Source organism: Eubalaena glacialis, chromosome 9 (genome assembly GCF_028564815.1).
Source record: "Eubalaena glacialis isolate mEubGla1 chromosome 9, mEubGla1.1.hap2.+ XY, whole genome shotgun sequence".
Classification (NCBI taxonomy): Eukaryota; Metazoa; Chordata; class Mammalia; order Artiodactyla; family Balaenidae; genus Eubalaena; species Eubalaena glacialis.
In genome coordinates, this window is record NC_083724.1 from 112,378,677 (window position 1) to 112,394,027 (window position 15,351).

Sequence of the window (15,351 nt, forward strand, 5' to 3'; positions counted from 1 at the left end):
TCCCACATGCCAAGGCAGGGCTGCCTCTAGGGATCAGAATTCAGTCTCTCATTTGCTCATTTAACAAGTATTCGTGGGGCAGCTCAGGCACTGGGCTCTGAGTTCCACATCCAGGATTGTGACAGATGTGGGCCCTGCTCTTATGAGCCTTCAATTTAAAGTGGACCACAAATGAATACAAATTACAAGGACACAAACAGGGTCCAGCTAAAGAGAATAGGTGGGAAATCTGCATGGTCGGAGGTCAGCAAAGTCCTCCCTGAGTAGATGCTACTTAAACTGTGGCCTGAAGGCTGAGAAGGCACCAGGCAAAGACCCCGGGGAAGCACAGTCTAGGCAGAGAGCCGGTCAACACGGAAAAAAGCAAAACCACAGTGGCTTTCTCAGAATAGTGCTTAGAAATAGCATCTCATCCACTTATGCAAGGAGCACAATTTATGTGTTCCTTGCAGATCTCTATACCCTTGTAAAAGAAATCAGATAGTCCTATTATGAGTGTGCTTGTGAATAGTCTGGTGGAAAAACCGTGCTCAGAATCACATTCTCCTAAATGTGCTTTGTGAATTTCCCTTTTTCATGATGGCCTTCCCCTCTGCAGTGCTCACTGCCAACCTCTACTGCAACATTTCTACCATCCTTTGAAGGCCCCGTCAAGCCCTGCCTCCCCCATGGAACCTTCTCTGACCACTCCAGCTCTCTATGATCGCCATCTTCTCTGAGCTCCTACAGCGCTTCCATCTTCCTGTATGAGCTATTTTCTATAAATTATTTCCTTCCAGAGGCATGTGTCTTGTTCTCTTCCTATGATCTAAAAATAAGCATCACGTCTGTGTCCAGCCTCAGTGTCTGATGGATCAGCCTATAACATTTGTTCAGTTTTGCAGTTTCAAATCTAAGTAGACTACCCACCTACGCTAAAAAGTCCAACACTGGATGTAGGATCATTGAGTTTTTATGAAGGGATTTGACCAGATGGATACATAAATAAATACATACAGAAAAATGGCCTAAAGTCATACATATTCTCTCCTCCAGGTAAGCACCTCAGAACACTTTCCATGTAAGCAAAAGATATACTAAGATTTCCTCAACCAGAGTTCAGGGACTCGCAGCTATGAGAAAATCCCCAAACTTAAGAATAAGTCCCAAACTCAATTTTTTCCACTTCAAAAAAAAAAAAAAAGGCCGGGCTTCCGTGGTGGCGCAGTGGTTAAGAATCCGCCTGCCAATGCAGGGGATACGGGTTCGAGCCCTGGTCTGGGAAGATCCCACATGCCGCGGAGCAACCAAACCCATGCGCCACAACTACTGCGCCTCCGCTCTAGAGCCAGCGAGCCACAACTACTAAGCCTGTGAGCCACAACTACTGAAGCCCATGCGCCTAGAGCCCATGCTCCGCAACGAGAAGCCACCGCAATGAGAAGCCCGCGCACCGCAACGAAGAGTAGCCCCGCTCGCCGCAACTAGAGAAAGCCCATGTGCAGCAACAAAGACCCAATGCAGCCAAAAATAAAATAAATAATTTTTTTTTAAAAAGGCCAAGTTCCAATTATTTTTACAGTACAAAAATTTTATTTTTTGTTAGGATAATTTAAAGTTTAAAACTGAAGTAGACGTATTCATTTTACAAACAAGATATTCTTTCATAAGTAAGACCATTAAAAACAGTAAACAAAAAAGCTGTCTTTACAAAAAGCTCTGTGCATAGCAACTTTATACTGTATATAACTGACAAAGCAAAACGATAAAATGAAACTATACAGTTTGAAAATGAGACCTTACTGTACAAAAGGTAGAGAAGGGGATGGTTTTTAAACCATGCATATTGAAATGTGCAAAGAAAAACTGGGGGGAAAATACGATGCTATAACAAAAAATGAAATAATGAAGTAAATTGTCCCTTTAAGTGAAAAATCTTAACACAGCTCCTTTTACAAAGATAGGATAGAATTTGTAGTTACCTATAGAAATACTTATTCCAAGTGGCACAAAAATAACCTGGGACCGGAATGATTTAACAGCAATGACTAAAGAGGACAGAGTAGCTTTGTTTTTAATTTATTAGTACACTAAAAATCATCCTTACACACATTTGTACACTTAAATAGATCTGTCACTGCTGAGGTTCTAGCTGAATGGTCAAGGATGTCTGGTATTTAGTTACACACATTTTTCGGTGTAAAGCTACCAAGAAATTCTACAATCATTTTGAAGACAGTACTGCACTCATCTTCATGCAAGAGCAAACGTCACAGATTCTAAAAGCAATGCTACTTAAAAAAAAAAATTTCCTTATGTTGGATTGGCTCAAATCCAGGTCTAAACATGCTTAATTTTGTTCTTCTTTCACTTTTGGATGGTGATGTTTGTCATCCACACTCTTCCTCTCCCATCAGATTTTTCACTGGGGAACGTTCTCTTGTGTGTTTCCCTGTTTTTTTGGTGCTTTAAGCCCTGACTAGGAGGGACCGGGACGGTCAGCCGGAATTACAAGTATGCCAGGTTTCCAAACCCTTGGATTATCATGTGCGTAGAAATAATATTTGGGTCATATTGGGTAGTTCTAGAATAGATTAAAGGCAAATAAGACCATTGGGGGTCGAATAGGTGTGAGCAAATGGAAGGGAGGCTGAATTTATGAAGTTGTCCAAAATTGGCTCAGATGATGCACTAAACATGTTTTTCCAGCAGAGCTGCATCAATTTCTAATAGAACCCCAACCAAGAAGCCCAAACTGAAGTCTGTATATAGACTATACTGTGGTGCCAATGAGTCAGCAAGGAGAACCCTGGTCTGGAAAAAAAATGACATCCTTGTTGGCAATCCAGATAATTCTGGATACATCTCCAGGATCACACAGGCTTTCAAGACTTTACTCCATGTTAGCAGTTCCTGCAAGGTTTCTCCCCCTAAGAGCTAGTCCCAGAACTTACGAGTGCCTGTCGCAGGCCTGGGGAAATGCGTTGCTTGGAACACAGATGCCCCTCCTCTCTGACCCTGCTAAGAATCTAGGTTTCCATTTCCTTGAAGATCAGAAGAGAGATTAGGGCTTTTAACATGCCTCTTCTGCACCCCATCACATTCTTGCCTGGAAACTGTGTCAAGTTGAATACATATTTTTTTCAAGTGAGTTTAATGCCATGAAAGGGGAAATCTGCAGCGAGAAGAAAGGATGTGAACATCCTAAGATTGACGATGAAGAGTCCAAGAAACAGAGTCACCGTCTTCAAATCCAGTTGTTTCTGAAGTTCTGTGGGGCCTAAATCTCTGTGCTGAACCAGGTAACCAAAGAGGAGGGAGGGAGGGGCTCTGAAAGGGAGATTCCACAGAGGCCACTTGGTTGGGAAAGTCACATGGCTTTGGCTGTCTTTAAGGTGAGACCCGTCTTTCCCTGGGATGCAAAGCCGGGGACACACTAAAACATGGGAATTCTCTGTACTGCTCAAGGGTGAATGTTGAACGCTAGTATAAATTTTAAAAATTATGTATTCACAAAGAGTGAATACCTAAAGGGACATGTAGACTATTTAGAAAGCAGACGGAGCTGGGAATGGATTGATGGGTTTGAGTATTTGTGTACGTGCATGGACTTGCATCATTGTTTCTGCATCGGGTTGTTCTACATAAGATACATGTTCTTGCCTGTGGGTCAGTAAAATGATGGGAAAAGGGGGGGAGGCGGGATGGGGGATAAGAGTCTAGTAAGTAACTGCAGTAATAATCACACACCTTTTAAACTTGTTACTACATGTTTGCATCACTTCCATTTTACATCAGGAAGAGAAATTCCTCTCTCTTCCAAAAAGGTCTTAATTTCTACCTCTACTTACAATAAGTTACACGTTTATTTATTTAAATAATTGTAAAACATTTTAAAATTTTTCCCTTTTTTTGTTTTTTGTTTTTTTGTTTGTTTTTTAAAGAGATTAAACTATAAGCAAACACACATACAACAACATTTCATCATTCAATTCAGGTTTCATTTTAAGAAAGTCTTCCATGCTGGTACCCTGTTTTGTTCAATTTTTTTTTCTGCATAAACTAAATTGGTATCTGAAAGGCTTCATAGAAAATAGAAACTTTCAACTTTTTTTCCTACAAAGAAAAACAAATAGTATCCAAAATATTAAGCATGAATCGTTTGCCAATTTTTTTTCTTAAATATTTTACAAACATAGGAAGGTGGTTCTCATAATGTTCATAACAAAGAATTGCATTTCTGCTCTTAGCACTGACTACGTCAATGACATCTTTTGTCCTTGTTCCCGAGAGGGTCAGTTTGTGTAGTTACCATCAGAGCTACACAAGAAACGTGAGACCAGGTAAGAGGCAGCTCCTTGCAAACCCAGATCTGTCCATCATGTTCACTCGGGGCACAACTTTCCCCAGAGAGCTCCTAGTGCTTTCTTCATTATTGGTCCATCAGAGTAAGCAGTTTTGTGCTATTAGAAAGCAGTTCTTCATCTTCTTTACATCGGGGGCACGACAAGTCCGGTCATGGCTGCAAGGGAAGAGTGGCACAGGCATGAGACTTAGAGATTCTTTACATTAAGGTCTAGAAACCAGAGAGAGGGGCGGGGCCTGGGATGGACAGTCTGGTACCGTCCAGGGCGATGGTGCCCTCAGCTGATATGGGGACCCATTTTCTCCAGGTCTGGTCTAGCAGCCAATGAGAGGCACCAAAGCCTTACTGAATCACTGAAACATAAACAAAACTTGTTGAAGTTTTGCTTGGGAGGCCAAAAATTATGTTCTGCTTTACATTAATGGGTTGTATACATGACATAAGAGACATAAACATGTAAACTAAATTGTAATGTATGTCTAATATATTTTTCACTATTAAGACTAAAATAATTTCTAGATTATATGGTTGGAAGAGGAAAATAAATTCCAGGTGCCAAGCCCATTGAGTTACTTACTAGGTATCATTTATAACAAATCGGACTTTCTATCCATCCTAGGTTTCTATCCATCCTAGCTGAAATTGGATGAGTTGTTTTTTTTCCTAACTAGCTCGTCTTCCTTTGGGGCTCACTGCTGTACGTGATGTCCATTCACTAAGGGGTGCTGATCCACTGGAACAAAAGACGTAATTTAGTTCCTAATTTGGGAGTCACCGCAATCTCTACTCTTCACCCCCAATCCAAGCGCAGTGTCCAGCGCCCCTCTATCTGTCAAGAGGATACGGAAAATGCCTGTCTGGGTGGCATCAGGTCCAAGGTTTCCCCTCGATATGAGAAATAAAGCAGGATCAGCACAATGTGGAAAAATCACACAGCAAAACGCAACCCTCTGGCCTTGGCTTTCGGGTGATGAACCCACCGAATTTTCACATTCTTGGAAACTGGCAGAATAGTTTCCTTGTGTCCAAACTTCACACTGCATCTGGAATTTGATCCTGTGAGTTTTATTGTCTAAGCCTCATCTAGAGGGCTTATCAAACATCATAGAAGCATTTGGCTGAATGGTGTTCACTAACCAACCTGAGAAGCAAATGGACAGAATTCTTCCTGCTTCTTCCAGCACCTCTCTCTCTCTCCCTCCCTCCTTCCCTCCTCTCCCCCCCACCCCTCCCTTCCCCTATCCCTCTCCTCTTTCCTTCCCTCCCTCTACCTCTTCTCTCCTTGCCAGCCAGTCTTCTCAGGCAAAATTGTCAGCCATCTATTTCCCTGACCATACAGCCTTTATTGAATGTTTGTGAGATCCGGATTAAGGTCTTACACAGCAAGCAAACCCTTAATTATTTTTGCCTGTATTACTATATATTGAATCGATGTAACTTTTCAATAAAGGCAGTTCAATTCTGGACACTCCCCAATGATTTGGAGATATAGCAACCCTGGTAATTATCCCAGAGTGTAGGAGGTAGTTTATTTTATTCTATTTTTTTTTTCCTGGAGGGAGCTGGAAAACGAAATCTGGCACATAGTGCATACTGTTATCTCGACGATCTATACTCATCAACTGTGAATGCCTGATAAATGAGGTAGAAGGTGGGGAAATTGAACACTGCACGTATAGCTCCCCAGCAGTAGGTTTCGGGCTCACGTTTTCAACTTTAACTTGTCTATTACACTTCAGACTCATCAGCCCCTTCCTTTTCCTGCGTCCTCAGAGTTATCTAAGGAGCTTATTAAAAGGGCAGAGCCTCTCCAAGAACAAGATCCACTGCATGACTGAAGAACAGCAGATTTCATGGATTTTCCTTCTTCTTGGTCTCACACCAGGCACCGCGTGGGCTGCACTCTGCTCCGTGGTGACCCTGACTTTTTGCTTGTAGAAACCGTAGCCAACAGACAGAAAGCAGCAGTTACTTGGGAGAACCCTTAACTGCACGTTGTCCAATTTCTTTTTACCTTTGACATTTCATGGGAATGTAATAATCCCTCTTCGGTCCAGGTGGAATGTTGGTACGGGCGAACGGTGAAGAGAGGACTTATACTACTTCTGTCCCCGGAGAGACAGCAGGCTGTCAGAGCACAGGCTCTGGGGTCAAAATATCTGAGTTCAAGTCATCAGTTACTGGCTGTGTGGCCCTGGGCAAGCTCCTTAACTAAAAATGGTGATACCAGTATGATCGTTGCCTTTGGGTCACACGAGAGGCTGGAACAAGATCATTCCTATGAGGCACTTGGTTCAGCATCTTGCACGTGGGATCCAGGCACAGTCAGCGAGTCTCGGAGAGTGTTGGCTGCACAGTCCCTCTGCAGGTGACTAAGACCACCTCACCTTAGAGCAAGTGGAGAGAAGAAACTCCCTCTCAGCCTGTGGTCAGCCTCCACCTCAGGCCACATTTACACTCTCCCGCTGTCCCTAAAGAGAGGGAGTGTCCTGCCACTCAGCCCCCGTCACCCCAGGATCCCTTCATTCAGTGACTGCAGGCCGTGTATTCAAGGTCAGCGTGGCTCTCTCCTTCTCTGCACCAACGGGACACCTGGTGATGCTGGACCTTGAACTGCTAGTCACCGGTCCAAAATGAGGAAGAACCAGAGTGAAGGCTTCTGGAAGGCATCCTTTGTCAGCTCCAGACTGTCTCTGCTGTATGAAATGTCCTTCACCTTTCCTATTTCTTCGCACACGTTGCTCCTCAACCACCTTGGGGTAGAGCGATCAGTTCTCCTGTTTAACAGGCTAGGAGACTGAGGCTCTCAGATGATGGTGACTGGTGCGGATGCACTGGTACAGCCTGCAATGTCTGCTGAAGTCAAGTTCCGTGTTCTTCCCACGGTTGGTAGTCTTCGAGGTTCTCCTCGGAATTCTCTCCTATTTCTCCACACACTACTTTGTGTTTTCATAGTTCTTTGTTTTTTAGTCTCCAGCTCCTAATTTAAGTGTTGTTGTCTCCTTCCCTTCCACCTTTTCCTCCTCCATCCCGCCCCCCATCCTCCTCCTCCTCCTTAAGGTTCAAATCACCAGGGAAATTTGGAGGGAGTTGTAGGACCTCAAAGAGCCTCAGGACGTCTCAGTGACTCTATAGAAATGAACTAGAGCCCAGGACCTGTGTCTGTGTGTAACCAACGCAACTGTCCCTCCTGCACACACAGCTAAGAATGTGCTGCTCAGACACTCTGTCACTCGTAGTGACAGAAGCTCGCATGGCTGAGGACCCTAGAGGGGGTCTTCTGGCTATTTCAGCTGCTGCTGCCTCCACCAGGAAACCTTGCTGTGACCACACAGACCGTTCCAGCTCTTTGGGACAACTGCACCCTGACCAGGTGACACCACAGGGGCCCTTGGGCATGCAGCCACTAGCAGGGTGGGGATTCCAGGCCATGGCTGCCAGGGAAAGCTTTGTCCTGGCCTCCCTGAGGGCTGCAAGCTGGACAGGCCCCACAGATGGGTCTCCCTGGACAGCACAGACCCAGAGGGATCTGAGTCAACCAGCTCTGCTCCCCTGACTCAGTCCCTGCGTGAGAGAGGGGGGCTGGGGGAGGGGTGGCAAGTGGCAGTCAAGTTGCACTTTTCTTCCTCAAAGTGAAGCTGAAAATATTTACAAGAGTTGCCTGGGATGAAGGAAGGGCTGTACGCCTCCTGTCCTCCTGCACCTGCGCTTGCCCTCGCCCTTAGTCTTTCTTGGGCCTCTCACTCTGCATTTCCCCAACGAAACCTGTGTGGCCCCGGGCAGGTTTTTTTGTGTTTTTTTAAATTTTTCTTGGAGTCTAGTTGATTTACAGTGCTGTGTTAGTTTTTGCTGTACAGCAGAGTGTATCAGTTATACATATACATATATCCACTCTTTTTGAGGTTCTTTTCCCATATAGGCCATTACAGAGTATTGAGTAGAGTGCCCTGGGCTATACAGTAGGTCCTTATTAGTTATCTATTGTGTATATAGTAGTGTGTATATGTCAATCCCAATCCCCCAATTTATCCCTCCTCCCCTTACCCCCTGGTAACCATAAGTTTGTTTTCTACATCTGTAACTCTATTTCTGTTTTGTAGATAGGTACGAGTTCCTTTGTACCCTTTTTTTAGATTCCACATATAAGCCATATCATACAATATTTGTCTTTCTCTTTCTGACTTACTTCACTCAGTATGACAATCTCTAGGTCCATCCATGTTGCTGCAGCCCTGCCAGGTTTAAGGGACATGACTAAAACCATAGTACTTGGAAAGGGGAGTCCTATTGCTGAAGGGGAGATAGGGAAGGGGAATATGCAGCAAAAATCAGCAATTGTTTTCCTTTCCCAGTCTGGAGGTGAAGCCATCATGGGAAAAGTTCTGAGCATGTCCCCTAATGACAGGTTAGAAACCACTGGTCTTTGTTGGGAGGTGCGGCAGGTGGAGACGCTTAGCTACAGGCGGAGCCTGTTTCTCTCTGGATCTGACATCTGGATAAAAAGCAAATACATATTTTTTTTTTCCTTCAAATATACAGATGTTTCCAACTACTCCCATGCTGGGCGGCATGTAGACCCAGCTGCTTTGTCTAGTTAGAAGCAAAAGAATTTTTAGGGGCTCTTCTGAGGGCTGGGCTTTCAACTCTTATTTCACAGTTTGTCTGTCAAGTCACTTGACTTCAAGGAGGTACCATCGCTCTAATGGTAGAATGTGTCAGGAACCTGACGTACCTCCCAGAGCTGTGCTTGGCCACAACGGGTGACTGCACCCTCACGGGTGTCCCCAAAGGCTCGGGAACCCCTGCGCAATCATAAAGCCACTAGGCAGATGCCATTCCAGGGACAGCACAGCCCATTCGAGGCTCTGCTGACCTCAGAGGCTTTGATCCACGAGGGGTTAACCAAACCTCTGCCGTCTTTGGTTTCATCCAACACTGCTTGTCGTGAATGTTTTCATGTCAAGACGCAGGGAGCAGCCTAAAAATAATGTGGGTCGTTAAGCTCCCTGGCGTTCAGCAGTTTCCAATTTGCTCTTTTGCCATCAGCTGCCTCCCATTCACAATGAGATGATTAGATTCTCATGTACTCATCACATTCGTGCTTTGTCATGTCATATTATATTTTAGGACATTGCTCAAAAATGGGTTTGATGGGGGATATTAATGTTTGTTCTTAGACCCAGTATGTCTTTTTTTCTTTCTTCCCTACCCCACCCCTGATCAGGCACCTGCTATCAATTTGACCAGCACGTAACCAGAATTCTCAGAACTTGCTCGTTTCTCCTGATGGATCTCGTCCATTCGTGCCACGGGACTGGGAACGCACTGCAGATGGCAAGCTGATTCGGTAAGCAGTAGTCACCGTGTGGCATCTGCTGTGGTGGCCAGGCACCTTCTGGGAAATAGTGACATGGCCTTGTGAAAAGCAGAGGTCTGGGGAGTCCGATGCTCCCAGAGGGTATATATGACCCCACCATAGTTAATTTGTGTCCTTGCAGAGTGGTCCGACTTCTCTGTTATTCCCCCATCTTGCTCTTGGATAGAGAACTAGCCCAGGTGTACAAGTCGTTCGGGTCTCATGATGAAAACACCAAAGCATCTCCTTGGAGGTAAATGGCTAGAGATACAGAAGGACGCTGAGCTGTTTGCTCTTACTTTGCTGACCCTGTGGCACATGTATCACGCTGATGCCCAAGGCGCTACTTTGCTTACCTCTGAATCCATTTCCATTGCCACTGGAGCAGGCGGGCGAAGGGGAGCCTTGGGGCCTGATGACAGGGGCAAAGGCACTCTTCTGTTTGACAGCAGGAAAAACTGAAGAGGAAAATGGGAGGATGGAGGACGTGCTGGAAGATCCAACAGTGGGACTTGATGACATGACTGGAAAGCAAATGCACAATCCTTTTTTAGAAAGAGAAAGATCTAGGAGTTAAGTTCTTTCTTCAGTACATACAACCTCTACACATTGATTGAGAAATTACGAATTTATTCCAGGCATTGTTCCTGATTCCAGGATTCAAAAAGCAGTTGAATGTGACAGTGTCCCTGCCCTGTCCTGTGGGAGGAATAAACAAATAAAACAACTAATAGGGTCATTGTCCTATTGGAGGAGTGTACAGGACGCTGAGATACAGCGGGCAGAGTGCTTTTCCGCCTGGAAGAGTCAGGAAAGTGTCAGCAGGAGATGAAATTGTGATAGGTCTTAATCCACAAGTAGAAGCTCGACAAGAGAAGGCTAAGACCAACAACTGAAAAATTATCGTCTACTAAAAAACAGAAACCTCTTTTTTTACCCTAAAAAGTAGTCCTGTCTGGGAGCCATGTGGTTCCCTGGCAATTCTCGGGGCACCAGAGGTTTGATCTGTAGGGTTGGCATCTTCTCTGAGTGCACCATCTCTATGGGCCACTTCCTCATTAAATGTAAAAGTTTATTAACATTTAAGAGATTACCTCCTTCTTCCTCTACTTTCAGAGCTCCTGGGAAATAAAGCTGCAAGTCAGCCTCCTCTGATGTGATGTGTAGAAAAAAATACCAATATTAACATTAAAGCGACTTAAAGGAAGCCAAAAACTAAGTGTTGCGGATTTCCAGGAAAAATAAAGGCAATTTACACAACGAAGGGCCCCACGTCTTAATGTCAGACACTCCACCAAGTCACATCATACAAGAAGATAATCTTCTCCTAGGTTCAACTTGCTCGAGAAAGGGGTAAACTTGAGTTTACACGGGTAGAATTGTTCGAGATAGCATTTTATAGTATAAGGTCAAGTTTCAGGGGCTCATTTTAGCATAATGTCCAGAATTCTGAACTGTCCAAGTCACATGACTTGGTAAAAGAATTACTGGAATGTAATGGCAAAGGCCATGACAAAGGCTAAGAGTGCTGACTTCTACTTCATATCATCAGTGGTCCAGATACTCCCCAAAGTAAATCTGAAAGTGAGAACATGAGTGCGAGTTATGGTTCAAAGACCAAGTACAAGGTGAATTGAAGGTCCAGTGTTCTGATGTCCTGTGGAAGACTCCATCCCCATTTCCCCCCTCTCCATATAAAGATAGACTTTGGGCTGTGTTCACAAATTGCCTATATAAAGCAATCATACAGCGTACCTCCAATATGATGTCTTTTACAGCCGTACGACAAACCAAAGACTTCAAAAAAAAAAAAAGAGCTTTATCTAAAAACTTCTTATCCTGAAGTGGTCCTGATTTAAAGGGCAGTGCACAAGGAAGCATCCGAATACATCTCAGTCTTTCCACAAGTAATATGAATCAAAAGAAAAAAATGGTGGTATCATCAATATATATAGAATGAATAAACAAGGTCCTACTGTGTAGCACAGGGAACTACATTCAATATCCTGTGATTAAACCATAATGGAAAAGAATATGAAAAAGAATGTATATATATGTATAACTGAGTCACTTTGCTATACAGCAGTAATTAACACAACATTGTAATTCAACTATACGTCAATAAAAAATAAATTAAAAAAAAGAAAAAATTGGAAAGGAGGAAAAAATCCTTAAAGAATCTCACGTAATACTTGAAGATGCAAATGAAGAAGAAATCTGGCTAATTCACTATTGTTATGGGAGAGGATACAGGTTTAAGCACTGAGAATGGATCTTATTCATAGTTCTAAGTCAATCTCCTCTTCTAGCCTTGGTTTTAGCATCAGTGAAATGTGTGTGTGTGAGCAGGGTGGGTGGGTGAGTCCTCTCCTCTCTCTGTAAGGCACAGAATCAGAGGCCAAAGGAACGCTGAGACTCAGGAGCCCCTGATTCTGACCACCATCCAGTCTCTGCCATACTACGTGATCCATGCGAGCACCAAAATGGCACCTTGGTTTCTGAGTCTGCAATAGCAGAATCTCCCCTCATACACCATGATAGAGGAGGGTTTTTATAATGTGAATTAGACACACACACACACTCAATTCCATTTATATTCAGCATATGACTCACTTTTACAAATACTTCTTTTCTAGTAACAGATCCAAAAGCATGCTCATTAGCATGGCCGCCTCTCAGTGGGAAAGGAGTCACTTCAAGCTTAAAAGAATTGTTACAGAGTTGAATAAGCACAGAGCTGTAACACGCCCATTTAAAATATTTTTAACAGAATTTTTGTAAAATGTCAAATTACATCCAAATTTAAAATTTAATGCGGCTGTAATAAAAATCCTAAAGGAAATTTTAATCTGTGTGTCAACAAACATAACTTCTATATTTATCTATTTAAAACAACAACAACACTGTTAGAGCCAGAAAGTTTTGTTAAAAAAAATTTTTTTAAGGAGGCATTTGTCTTAACAGATATTAAAACTTATGATAAGCCTACACAAATGAAATCAGTGTTATACTAGCATAGAAATAGGCAGACAAATCCTTGGCGAAAATAGAGTCCAGAAACAGACCTGAGTATACATGAGAATTAGAACTTAATAAAGGTGACATTTCAAATTAGTGGGGAAATAAACACATGGGAACAATATGCTAGCCATTTGGAGACAAAATTTAGAGTGCTTCCTCGTGTTAAACACGAAAGTAAATCTAAGTGGATTAAACAGTTATTTGTAAAAACAAAATTATAAAGGAGCTAGTAGAAAAATTAGGAAGTTATGTAATTTACCTAATCCTTTCAACCCCAAAACCTAAGCAGAACATCAGAAGACATGACAAAAATATTTCTGTAACACATACAGAAAAGGCAAATGACAAATTAGGAAAAATATCTGTCATAATTATTTAGATATATTCAGATTCTCAATAGCTAATAAGTTTTTATAAATTAATCAGAGAACATCCCACTAGAAAAATGGGCAAGGGAAGTGAAAAGGAATGTCACAGAAGGAAAAATGAAAATGACCAAAAGGCCTTTATAGACCTATAAATGGTCAAACCGATTAGTAATCATATGCAAATTAAAACAGTAATGAGATGTTATTTTCCACTTGCGAAATTGATAAAGATTAAGAAAAAATTAAGAGGGCAGGGAAACAGATACTATTCCTTTTCTAAGGGGAGTACTAACCTCTCTGGAGGGACTTCAATAATATGTATCAAAGTATTTGAAAATGTGCATATTTTTAACCCAGTAATTTAATTTCTAGAAATTAATCCCAAGGAGATAATCATAAATGTGCAAAAAAAAAAAAAAAAATCCAAGGGCTTTTTTATAGTCTTGAAAAACTGGGAAATAAGTGAAGTGACCAGCAATAGGGTAAACTATATTAGGTCCATAAAATGGAACACTATGCAAACATTAAAACTAATATTGGAGAAGAATATTTAATGGCATGGAAAGATAACGCCTCCTCAGATGACTAAAGCAGATTACATAATAACATAGACAATGAGCCCACTTTTATTTTTTAAAAAATACACAAAGCAAAAGTCTAGCAGGATGTGATACACATCCAAATTTTTAATGACGATATCTGGCTGACAGAATTGTGAAGATTCTTAAATTTCTTTCTCTTACTTGTCTGTATTTTCAAAATTTCCTACAATGAACATGTATTACTTTTGATGTAGCAGAAAGCAGCAAAAGCTGTTAAAAGAAACAAACGGAAAATCTCTATTTCTTTGGGAAAAAATAATATAATCCTGAGCAATAGGCATAATAGCTTTCCTGGATGTTAATGTGCCTCTTTGATCTAAGGCTTAACTGCCTGTAAACAAGGTTGTCTGTTAACTGTTCTGTTATGAAAAAGCAAAGAGACTGATAAATTTCACAAATTCCTGGGAGAAGCTTGTTGATTGTAGTTAACTTTGCAATGCAAAAGCCACTCCTAATATCTGTTCTCCATTCTTAGGACACAGGTCTGCACTGATGGATTTTATGGAGCCTAGCTTCATACCTGTGACTGAGAATTTTGCCATTTTTCTTCTGCTGTCTTTTTCATTGGTCTTATGGCTGAAACCCATTAGCTGTGCATCAGAGGAGATGCTGTAATTTTCAAAATGTATCTATCCATAACTGCAAGGCTATACTTTAAAAGTTAACCATGGTTATCTCTGCATAGAAATAAAGTGTGTCATTTTTCTTTTCTTTTTTACATAGGCATGCTTTTCAATGCGTCTACAGTGAGAATGTTACAGTTGTCATAGGATATTGCTTTTCAATGCGTCCACAGTGAGAATGTTACAATTGTCATAGGATACTCTTTTTTCCTTTCTGAAGAAAAAGACAATAGAAATACACCAAAATATTAACAAGGTGGTTTTTTACCATGGGAGTGTACTTTCTTTTAAAAACTATTTCCACATGTTCTAAATGTTCTACCATAATCATTTAACACTCTATGACAGAAAATGTCTTGATATTTATTTTTGAAAACATGAAAATACTGAGGCCTGGGACAGACTCTAAGACTATATAACTGAAGTAGGAATCCCTGAGGCCAGGTTGGATTCTGTCTGTATGGATCCTGTTCCAAACTTTGCATGTGCTTGGTGGCTATTCTACTTTGGAAGAAGTGGTCCCTTGGGTGTTGCAGGCTTGTTGAGTAGAACATCTATGGGGACACCAGAGTGTACTGTTTTAGGAAAGTTCATCACACATACTTGAAATTGAAAATTTCTCCGGACACCTCTCTCTATGGATAGAGGCCAAAGTAAAGGCAAGCACTTCTAGCCCAGAAATCTCTGTGAACATGGGGAGTTAAGGAAAAACCACTTTTCTTCTTCTAAGGATTGATTGGCTTGCACCGTCCCAGCTGGAACTCACCAGGAACACATCCTCCTTTGCATCGAGCCATTGCATTTGTTGGCACTAAGGGGTCTGTCAGCGTTTCATTATAACCTCCTATTGTCAGGGGTTTAGAATTCAGCCATAAAAACTTGCACTGAGCTGGAACTTGGCACATGCTGCTACCGCCAGGAAGTGAAGTTTGTATGTGAAATTGAAAAAACATCTGTTTGGCCATTTTTGAAGTGGTGTGAGAGCAAAAACAGTAAAGATGCAGGTTTTTGATACTCTGCGTTGGCCGTCATGCAA

General features: G+C 42.1%; 1 protein-coding gene across 7 annotated transcripts in view; it reads right to left on the bottom strand.

Annotated features, from left to right (window-relative positions):
• Positions 1-4,469: 4,469 nt before the first annotated feature.
• Positions 4,470-15,351, bottom strand: part of EBF2 (EBF transcription factor 2) — a 189,421-nt gene continuing 178,539 nt past the window's right edge. For 6 of the 7 annotated variants that reach the window (XM_061199427.1, XM_061199431.1, XM_061199426.1 and 3 more), the window contains 2 exons: positions 10,058-10,225; positions 4,470-4,501 (listed from right to left, as the gene is read on the bottom strand). In XM_061199427.1, coding sequence (XP_061055410.1) covers positions 4,470-4,501; positions 10,058-10,225 — 200 coding nt within the window. The remainder of the gene's footprint in view (positions 4,502-10,057; positions 10,226-15,351) is intronic. The other variant, XM_061199428.1, reaches the window with a different exon arrangement.